At 32.6% G+C, this 11686-nt stretch overlaps 1 protein-coding gene across 1 annotated transcript in view; it reads right to left on the bottom strand.

Moving 5' to 3' along the window:
• Positions 1-396: 396 nt before the first annotated feature.
• The window catches only part of LOC117169938 (CREB-binding protein), a 54171-nt gene continuing 42881 nt past the window's right edge, over positions 397-11686 (bottom strand). The window contains exons 19-20 of the mRNA XM_033356447.1: positions 10521-10914; positions 397-4638 (exon numbers count right to left, since the gene is read on the bottom strand). Of these exons, the coding sequence (XP_033212338.1) occupies positions 4190-4638; positions 10521-10914 (843 nt within the window). The 3' untranslated portion in view covers positions 397-4189. The remainder of the gene's footprint in view (positions 4639-10520; positions 10915-11686) is intronic.

Below are 11686 nucleotides of genomic sequence, written 5' to 3'. Positions count from 1 at the left end.
AAACTTTATTTCGTAAGATTCGTATGTATGTTTGTAGGTAGGTAGGTATGTATGTATGTATAAATATATACACATATATGTATAACTCTTATGTCTCCTTTACGTTACTATTCTACGCTTGCAATAAGATTAGGTCTTACGACTAAAAAACAACAAGAAAACAAAATACATCCCCAATAAGTTTAGTCCCACTCGCGCGCTCACGCGTGCTAAACAGTACATAATTATTGGATTAGTGTACAGCCAGGAAAATTCAAGGCAGTGAGTATATTTCTTCGAATTGCAATATTCTTCATCGACCCGTCCGTCAGCCGACAGAACAAACTCGCATTGTTTTCCTCATTCTGGAATTCCATAAACTTCACCGATCCAAAATACATTACCGAACGATTCGAGAAAAAAAAACAAAAAAAAAAAACACACATTCCAACAATCTCTCCTAGAGTGCTTTGCTTGCTACTTTTGTCTTTTCATCCAGTTAAGATCCTGTAATCTCTCATACGTATCAATTGAACGACAACACCGATACTTTTTCCAATTGAGAGAAGAAGAAAAAAAAAACACTCACACAACTGAAATGCATTACGAAGATAACAGTTGATATCGACGTACAGAAAATTTAAAAGCAATTCCATTGACTGTTTAACGTGTCCCGACAGTTTCACTACTCATTACTTCCAAAAGCCTCCACAGATTTTCCCTGCAAAATCTCTCTGGTCGTTTTTTGAAATACTACGAATTATTCCAGAGCGAGCTCTCTCAACCTCAATTCATGAAAGAAGTACTATCGCTAATAAATATCGCCCAAGAGCTTTACCAGTCGCAGCACATAGTACTTGGATCATGTAAAATATTGGTCTGTCTTAAAAATTGCCTAGTCAAATTGAGACTGGAGAGTTCGCTTTGAAATAAACGCAAGAGCCATGTCCTCGGTCGCCAGTAAGAAACAAGTGTCGAGGAGGCAGGAAGAATTTTTTTGGGACACCTGTCTTGGGTTTAATGAAAATTGGAAATCACCCAGGCTTTCAGACCTCTAGGCTTGTGATGATCGAACAATTCTTGATTGAAGAAGACAATCGAGACATGCAGAACATGATGTCCTTGTTTCGTGAGAACGACGAGAACTCGAGGGATAATAAAAAATAATAAATAGAGAAGCACACTACTCGTTCAATGTACAATCGCCGTAACCGATGCATTGGGCATAATACGCGTTTCATATATTACAAAAGGGAAAGGGAGATGGAGGTGAGATTCGAAAGATGTTCTCAGGAGCGAGGTGGATTCGTGGGGGGATAATTAGTCGCTTTTACGTTTCACACGTCTTCTTTAAATAGGTAATTCATTAAATCACTATTTACGAAAATTCATAATAAAACAATTTTTAAAAAAAGTAGAGGAACTCTAGATTCGGTATTTCAGTAATAATTGTAATAATCATTATTATACTTCATAGCTTTGTATAGTATCGCCTATCGAATAATTAATAATTAATTCATAGAGTTACTTCATATTGTAGATCAAAATCTACTTTATATTCAATGTATTCGATAATATAAAAAACAAATTGTATAATATATATTTATATATATATAATATAGCGTTGTATCATTCACCTCTTCGTACATTTATAGTAAATTGCTAAAGAATGCCTCGCATACCAGGGCAAAAGAAACAAGCCAGAAGAGCTCAATCGACTTTTTCTGACTTCTTTCTTCGTGGAAAGTATCAGATATTTAAAAACTTGATAATAAAATGTCGAGATTGCGATGCTGCGAGCTTTCAAATAGTTTTCGAAATAGAACAGGGGGATAATATTCAGTGCATTTTTTTTTATTCTAATGTGATACTTGGCACCTGGTACGCAGAGCATTCGAACGTCCGCACTTAAAGAATTTACTACCACAAAAGGTACACCACTTTCAAATTTACAACACTGCCCTAAACACAGCCATACTAAGCCAAATACTTTTGGGTTGTCATTATGATTACTTTACTATTAAAATCGTTCATTAATCTATGTTCATTTCGACGCGTATCTTCCATCTCGCGCGGCTAAAAAAAGTCAAGTGATGATGATCTCAGGTCTCGATTCTCGAAAGTGAAAGATACCGTGGAAGAAAAAACAAAAAAAAAAGGAAAAAGCTTTGAAAACGCGTCGCTTAAAAATTCTCCAAAGAATGATAATAATAATTTAAAGTTAATTGGCTTTAAAAAATCGATGCGAATATCCGCGACAGGAAAGATAGATTATAGGACGACTTGATTTAGAACTTTTTTTGAGAAAAAAAACTCAAGTATCGCGACCACTGATCCACCTCGCATTGTATGTTACAAGCGGCCAAGACTCCCAACGAAATTCGCAGTTCATCAAAGTACTTCACCGTGCGTTTTTTTTTGCGTACAGGAAAAATTTGTTGTTGATTTTTAGCGTTTTTTTGCGAATTTAACGCAACGCAAGCGGGCGGACGCACACGTTGAACGTGCGATGCAAACTAGCTGAATAAAAATGCGATCACGATAACGCTAAAATTACGTTAGTTACGTTTTTGTCCGTTAGTAGAACTCTCTCTCTCTCTCTCTCTCGCCTGATTACATCTAATCAGCTATAGTTTACTTACAGTTGATTACTTTTTCCGCGAGATTTACTCGAACTATGCCAGGAAATTTCGAGACAATCTCGCGCACTTTACACTTAAAATCATTTTAAATAGATCATTAAGAAAAAGCGGAGGCGAATATTACACTTAGAAATTACTATGATACAGCACTGGCATAGTGAAGTAGCTTGGTGTAACTGTCGGTCCCCTTCACGATTTTCAAATATTACAGTATATTCTCTCGATTCTGTCATAATGAATTCATAATCGACAAGTAAATTAATAATAATAATAATAATAATAATAGCAATTATCATTATCATTACGTGTAATAATAATAATAATAATAATAATAATAATAATAATAATATAGTATGTACAGAGCGTTGCGAAAAGGACCCGTTCGGCTACGTTTACGTAGTACGTATTGATTCGACTGTACACACGGGACCTTTCGGATTAAAAAAAAACTCTTCAAAATTAACACGATTTATAAAGCATCCCTCGCTAGCGATTACAGCAGCCTGTTGAAATAATTTCATATTTTTTGGTTACATCATCGTTCGTTTCCACTTGTTTCGATCGGAGATATCGAGTTCTCCCAGTCCACTCCCCCCCCCCTCCCCCAGAGCTCACTCTCACGCTCTCTCTCTCTCTCTCTCTCTCGGCCTTCTTCAAAATTTCACAGAGCTAAGTACAGCCCCGGCTTTGTAACAACTTGATTAACTTAGATTAACGTCGCTTAACTCGGCTCTAAATTCTTCTTGTATCCTTTTTTACCTTACTTAAATACAAGGTATCATTCCTCTCATACACGCATCTTTGTTATATCTTTGCTTTTTTTTTGTCTCGTTCATAATCATAATGGTAATAACTGCATATTCGCTACAGTAGTATTTGAACTATTAATATTAATTAACGTTAAGTATACACAACACATTTGTACGATTTCACTTAGCCTGCGCGGGCAGCAGCAGCAAGGAAGGGCGGGCGGGCGGGCGGGGGGAGAAATAGTCTTTCGGTCTCCTCTTAATCTTAGTCTTTTCGAGTTTCACCCGGATTAATCGGGCCACACAGCAACCGGAACGGGGGGCAGGAGGGATGGGGAAAGTTTTTTTTTTTTTTAGTGAGGGATGAGGGGGGAGGAGGAGAGAACTATTGAGTTCGTCGTCAACACGATAACGCAGAGTAGAGTCCATGCTCGCTTCCACGATTTCTATTTTGGTTCATTCCAACACACCTTGGCTCGGACAATTAACGCGCACCCATTTCTTTCTTTCTGGCGGTCATTCGCGCGCGCGTGCGCGCGCACACACACACACACACACACACAGGAGAACACCACTGCAATCTGGATTTCATCCCTGATTCCTTCAATGATATACAAATCTACAATAACCGCGCTCCATTGGAAATACCCTTCTCCCTTAATCTAGGATAGGAGGAGAAGTCTCGAGAATAATTCTCGTTTGCGCTATTAATAACGCAGGCACCTCGAACGTGAGCAGCGACCGTCTTTTCCAACGGTATTTTGAATGGCATTCGCCACTCCGGCTTACATCAAATCAAACTCATGATACTAACAGTCACTACAACCTTTCTACGAACTTTGTTAATTGGTCTTGTGGCGTCATTTGCGGCATTTCACCTGAGTCCGTGCCACTTGTGGGGGGAGGTGCTGGCGACGAATGGTGTGGCATACTGGAAGGATGACCGGAGGGCAGCATCATTTCACTAGGTCCACCCAAGTCGTGGGCAGGCGAATGGGTCGGCGTTCCATGAGGTTGATGGTGGTGTGGCGAGGGTACGGGGCCAGAACGCGGAGATGGAACTGGCTGATTTCGCGGCGACGGTACTGGTCGCGGCGAGGGATTCGGCTGTGGCGAACGAATTGGCGGCGGAGATCGAACCGACTGCATCAACTGCTGCTGCACAGAGATTCCTGGCGGTCCCATCACGCCTTGCGGAGAGGGCACAGGAGGAGGAGTAGGTTTCAAACCCGGTTGACCGTATCCTTGCTCATTGAAAGCATTGTAGTCTGGAAGAAGAGGCGTTGGTTAATAATAATTATTGGTCCGAGAGTTCAGAATAAAAGATCTTTCAGGAGTGGTATAAACGATTAATGTAACATTGACTTAGGATGAAAAATTTTGTGTCGCTTTTTGCATTTTGCAAATTAAATTGTTTATACAGGGCATCTACTCAAATCATGGAAAAAACTCCCTGACAATTCCAGGTTTTTTCCAGGTATAATTTTTCATATGCAATTTCGCGAGTTTTTTTATAATTAATGGGTTTTTCCCCAGTTTCTAGAAATTAAAATAATATTGCAAGATATTCTTAAATATTTTGGCCCGATCGATTAATTAAATAATACTAAAAACATAATTAATCATTACTAGAATTTGTCTAAAAAGGCCAAGAATTTTAATAATAATTCTAACAAATTTTCACTTTATCTACTTATTCTTAAAATTCAATATATATTTACATAAAATTAATGTGGTAACTACATTAAATCCAATTTAAAACGCTTAAAACTCCTAATTCTTCAAGTGAAAAATTGAATTTTCAAAAATATAGTTGAATTTTTAACCAAATAGTTAAATTTTCTACAAAAAATATTAATTTTGTACCTCAAAAGTGATTTTTCAAAAAAATACATTAATTCGTAATCAAACCGTTGATTTTTTAACTAAAAAATATCAATTTTAAACCAAACATGTGAATTTTAAACTAATAATGATGAATATTTAACTGGAATACCGGAATTTTCAAGCAAAACGATAAAGTTTCTACCAAAAAGACGATTTTTCGACAAAATACATGAATTTTCAACGAAATATTTGAATTACCAACTACAAAAAGATCAATTTTCAACAAAACAGTTAAATTCTAAACTAAAAGGATCAAGTATACCTTTTTAACCAAGAAGATTATTTTTTACCAATAAATTCAAGAAAATACATGAATTTTCAGTAAAAAAATTATGTTTAACCAAAGAGAAGAATTTTCAACTAAAAGGATGTAATTCTCAATTGGAATAGTTGCATTTTTCGTTAAAAACTAAACTAATTTGCAACAAAGACAAAACGAATTTTTTTATTCAATAGTTACATCTTCAAACAAAGTGATGCATTTTTAACTAAAACTATGATTCTTCAACTGGAATAGTTGAATTTGAAACTAAAAAAGATTACGTTTCAACCAAAAATGGAATAGTTGAATTTTAAATAAAAAAGATGGATTTTAAACTGAGATAATTTATTAACTGTAATAGTTGATTTTTTTAACCATAAAAATGAATTTTTAACCAAGAAGATTTTTACCAATTAGTTCAATGAAATACATGAATTTTCAGTTAAAAAGATAAATTGTCCACCAAAAACCAAAGACATGAATTTTCAACTAAAAGGATGTAATTGTCAATTTGAATAGTTGCATTTTGCGATAAAAACTAAACTAATTTGCAACAAAGACAAAACTAATTTTTTTCAACAGTTACATTTTCAAACAAAATGATGCACTTTTAACTAAAACTATGAGTCTTCAACTGGAATACTTGAATTTCAAACCACAAACATGAATTTAAAAGAAAAATGATGACTCTTTAACTAGAATATTTAAATTTCCAACAAAAAGATTAATTTTCAAACCATAAGATTAATTTCTACCAAAAAAGTCAACATTTTTTACTAAAGAGATCATTTTTCAACCAAATATGGAATAAGTACATTTTCAGTAAAAAATTTATTTTCAAAATAAAAAAACAACAAATAAACAAATTTTAAACAAAATAGCTGGAGTTACAGCTGAAATAATTACATTTTTCATTACAAAAAAAAATGTCTACAAAATAGCTCATTTTTCAACCAAGGAGATGAATTTTTAATTAAAATTATGAATCTTTGACGACAATCAAAAATTAATTTTCAACCTAAGAGTAACTCTCAACCATGTAATTAAATCTTTATTTAAAAAATATGAATTAAGAACGAAAAATTTAGTCGTTGATATTTCAATAAAAATGATTTACATTCTTTAATCAAAAATAATATAATTATTACATTTAAAATAATATAATTATTTCCTGACAATTCCAGGTTTTCGAGGTAGGGTAGACATCTAGTTATATACAACTCAGGCAAGAATTTAATATATAACACAATAATATCTTCGGTGGCTCCGTCAGTTAGGCGCTCGAACTTCGCGTTAGAAGTAAGGGGTTCGATCCCTGAGCTTGGTACCCCGGGAAATTTTTTTATATACCTTTACCGAGGTTCTGGTGGTTCGGATACCACAGTAAGCTTCAGAGCTGATGAAATTCACAGATTTTTAGTTCTGAATATTGAAATTCTTTGCACAATGCGACTTTTTTAAGTTTATTTTTTTTAATGGACTTTAAAAAAATCAAATTTGATCGCAAACTCTGTTCAGAAAATATACAAAATGTTAATGTTAAAACTTCTTCCAACTCTTTAAGCATAAAGTTCTAACTAATGAATTAAATTGAAGAAATCAATTTAAGTCTCATTAAACGTCCGAAAACTATAATTAGGAAACACTGAGACTGCATAAACTTGAATAAAATTTTTAAACAATTCCGGCTTAATAGCGCTTTAGAATATTGGTGCAAAAACTATTTTTTTTAAATCCTTTGAAAATTGAAATTGGAATCCGCATAACATTGAATGATTTCATACAATTGAAAATTTAATTTTGTTTCCTTTTTGCCGGAATGGACATTTGACACACTTCACGGTTTTTTTTAAAGTTTGATTTTAATGAATGTTTGAAATTATATGTTAAATAAAACTGCAGTTTAAAGATGTTACGGCATAAGTATGCAAGTGCCAACAGAATTTTTTTCAGGGGAGCAAAAAACTTGTACCATCAAGAAACTTTATTTTTACAACTTGAAATTTTAAACTCTTAATTAAGATAAAATATATCAGTGATACACCTAAGACATGTTACGATTTTTTATTACAATTTTCTCAAGAACCCCATCCAACATACTTGAGAAAAAATTTTTTTCTTTGGATTTTACTGACATTTATTTTTTAGTTTATGAAACTAAAAGAAATTTCTCATGAGGACTTGGGCCAGTTATGTCTAGTTTTTCTTGGTGCCGGATCCTTTTCAAAACTTTAATTAGTATTTTTTTATGAAATCAATTTAAAACGAATACCACAAAAAAAAGATGATTTCTGAAGAAAAAAATTAATTTTCAATTGTTTAGAAATAAGAAGAACTAAGAACGATGTGTGAATATGCTAAAAAAAAAAGAGTCTATGTGTTTCACGAATTTTGTATAGACTTAATAACTTACTATAATTGAACAATTATACGGTATAGAATTGATGCTTACACAAGTTGTTTAAATCAATTTTTTTAAACAAATTAAAAATAACATTTTAAGTACAAAAATGTGCGCTGGAATTTTAGAGAATTTTGAAGCTAATAAAACATGTTTTGGTAAAAGTTACACTGGGGGAGTTTAGCACTCACCAGAATGCGCGATCTGTTCGGGTCCGAGTTCTACGAAAATTTAAATCTATTAAATGAAAAATAGCTTTTTCTATACAAATTATTAACTAAAGTTTATATTATATTTGCCAAATAAAGTAAAAGAGTAAGTCATTCAGTTTGAAAATAAAAAAATTAATATTTCAATTACTGGCCACTTTGTCTTGCGTAGTTCTGAATTTTAGAAGCATAACCTTATAGTCTACTGAAAAAAATACAAAGTACTTGTTTTGATAAAATATATATTTTTTACCAAATAGTAGAACTTTCAAGTAATGAAGATAAATTTTCAACAAAAAAATGAAATAGTTCCATTTTCAACCAAAAAGATAAGTTTTCAAACAAGAATATTAAATTTCTACTCTAGAAACACAATTTTTCAACAAAATACATAAATTTCCAAATATATCTTTAAAGATCTAACGAAAACAGGTGAATTTTCTTCTAAAAGAGATCGAATTTTTAACAAAATTGTTAAATTTTCAAATAATAAAATTAATTTTTAACCAAAAAAAGCAAAATTTTCAATAGAATATTTAGTCTACCTTCATTTAACTAAGTTTTCAGGAGGAATAAATAACCTATGATTTTTCGAAACATTTCCTACGAATTAAAAACTCCAGTATTTTGTATTGCAGTTTGTAATGTAATTTAGGCTCCTATAACTTTCAAAACAAGAAATTTAAAAATATTTTCATTTCTTTTAACTGAATAGTTTATATTTCAACCAAAAAAGACTTTAAACATTTTAATTATTAAATAAAAAACAGTTAAATGTAAACAAAAAAGAAAAAATTTGAAATAAAATACGTAACTTTTCAGTTCAGAAACTAATTTTTAACACAAAAAATTGGATCATAAATTAAACAGTTCAATATTCACCGAAATAAATAAATTTGCAACTAAAAAAAATTGAAATAAAAAATAAAATAGTTCAATTTTCAGTTCTATAAATAATGCTGAATAAGAACAAAGGAGGTTTCAAAAAAACACTTTCAATTTTTAACCAAAAAGAATGAATTTTCAACGAAAAATATGAGTTTTCAAACAAGAAGATTAATTTTCTACCAAAAAGGTGAATTTTCAACTAAAAGAATAATTTTTAATCCATTTTTTTTTTCAAATTAGTAGTTCATTTTTTCAACCAACGAGATGCATTTTTAATCAAAATAAATGAATTTGCGAAGAATATGCTTTAAAGAAAGTAACTTTTCCAACACGTAGTTGAATTTTCAACTCAAAAAGATCAATTTTCAAGAAAATAAAAACGAATTTTTACACGGAGCGGGATTTCGGAAGATTAATTCACGGCACTAGTTGATTTTATTACGCTTTGGCGCGAGAACTAAGATCTCGGAATCCTTGCTCTTAAAGCATAGATCTCGTCCGAGACTTTAAATCACGTAAAAATTTTAGCTGTAAAATCACGCGCTTCCGTGAATTAATCTCTAGAAATTTCTCTCCGCGTATGACTAGTTAAATTTTCAATCGAAACATGATTCTTCAATTTTATTTTAAAACTAAGAGACGAATTTTTAACAAAAAATGTACAGTTAAAATTTCAGTTAAGCAATTTTTATCGAAAACCAATGAAATGAATCTTTAACAAAGTATAATGTAATAGTTGATATTTCAACATAAAAATTAATTAATTAAAATTCGTCGAATTCAACCAAAAGTTCGTTTGAAAATAACGGTTTTTTTTTTTAGTTTTCAATATCTAAAATGGAAATCTTTTATAAACATGTACTTTGAAACGTTCTTTCAGTAAACACTAATGTTATATTCGTGAAATTTAGAACTATGCAAGAAAAATTCACCGCACTTGAAATATTGCATTTTTTCTTTTCAAACTGAATGACTGACACTTTGACTCTACTTTACGAAAGAACTATAGACTATTATTACAATTTATATTTTAAAAAATCTATTTTTCATACATTAAATTTGAATTTTCGCAGAACTCGGTCTCAAGCAGATTGCGCACTCTGACGGGAAAATTTGGAATCTTCACATAATGACTTTAGAAACTTAGGCATATTATTTAACTCTTTATTTGACAGTAATTTGACATACTGTACTTCATTACCATAGGTAGTTTCATAGTTTTCAAAATTCGTTTAGAAGATTACTTTTTGGAAATTCAATTACTTCAAGAAATTTCCTTGAATTCAGTAAAAAAATATTTTCAGAATTCTTCTTTTTGTCCTGTCACGGTAAAATTGGCGCTCACGCCGCAAAAAGTCATGTGCTCTTATTCGATTCGGCAGTTCAGTTTTGTTCCGCAAAAAAATTCCGCGGGACTTATTCCTAATTCAAAAGCTTACATTTCTTAAACTCCATGATCAAAAACACCTTTTTTTTTGTCTGTAACAAATTAGTAAAACTTACTCATTGAAGGCGGCCTGATTGGCCTTTGCAGGCCATAAGGTGGTGCTGGTGGTTGCGTGAAAGGTTGTTGCTGCTGCTGCTGTTGTTGCTGTTGTTGCTGCTGTTGCATTTGCTGCTGTCTCTGCAAAACTAACATGTGCTGCTGCTGCTTGTACCATTGCTGTTGTTGCTGCTGTTGCACACTGGGTCCTTGGGTAGGCTGCTGCTGGCCAATCATCATTTGCGCTCGGCCCTGTTGCTGCTGCTGTTGTTGCTGCTGTTGTTGTTGCTGCTGCTGATGGTGCTGTTGCTGCTGTTGTTGTTGAGACAGCATATGTTGCAGGCCCTGTTGTTGCTGTTGCGGCTGACTAGAACCCAGTGGACCAACCCCTCCCCCATGTTGTCCAGATTGCTGCTGAAGGGCAAGTACCTTTGTTTATTAGATGCGTTAGAAAGCTTTTGAAATTTTTTGGGACGCATGGACATTATTATTATTATTATTAGCGAATTGTGCGAAATATATAAAAAAGTGAACATATTAATCATATAAAAAGGTGCCATTATTATCAGGGTGGCGTTTCGGCGGACGATCTCAAATTCACGGTCCTTTCCGAGTCGATTTTTTCAATTTTCCCGGTCAACCAAAAGCAACATATTCATATTTGCCGTTACACGGAAACATTATTTTAATTTATCACGCTCATTCTAAACATCGTTTAACACAACAGATCAAAATATTTCAAAATAAATTAATTTTGAAACAAATACCTAAATTTTCGACTAAAAAATATTTTTAAACAATGAATAGAATAGTTAAACTTTCAGTTGTAAAAATTGATTTTCAACTGATTAAAGGGATTTTCAAGAAAATAATTTAATTTCCACCATGACTGGTAAGCTTTTAACTAAAACAATGCATCTTCAATTGAAATAGTTGCATTTCCAACAACAAAAAATTAATTTTCACTAAAAAAAATTGAATTGTCAACCAAAACATAAATAATTAAATTTAAAATTTTGAAAATGAATGTTCATCCAATACGAGGGTAGTTCAATAAGTCCTTAGAATAGCCAACAGATGGCGAGCGAATCGCTCCAAATAATCTGTTTTCAGTCAGCACCACTCCCGACTAGATATATGGTGCAGTCACAGTCCACATCTTCTGAGTTTACGTGTTTTTATAACC

This window comes from Belonocnema kinseyi, chromosome 3 (assembly GCF_010883055.1).
Source record: "Belonocnema kinseyi isolate 2016_QV_RU_SX_M_011 chromosome 3, B_treatae_v1, whole genome shotgun sequence".
NCBI classification, from domain to species: domain Eukaryota; kingdom Metazoa; phylum Arthropoda; class Insecta; order Hymenoptera; family Cynipidae; genus Belonocnema; species Belonocnema kinseyi.
Note: the sequence above shows the minus strand (reverse complement) of the source record. Positions and strands in the feature narration are given on the sequence as shown.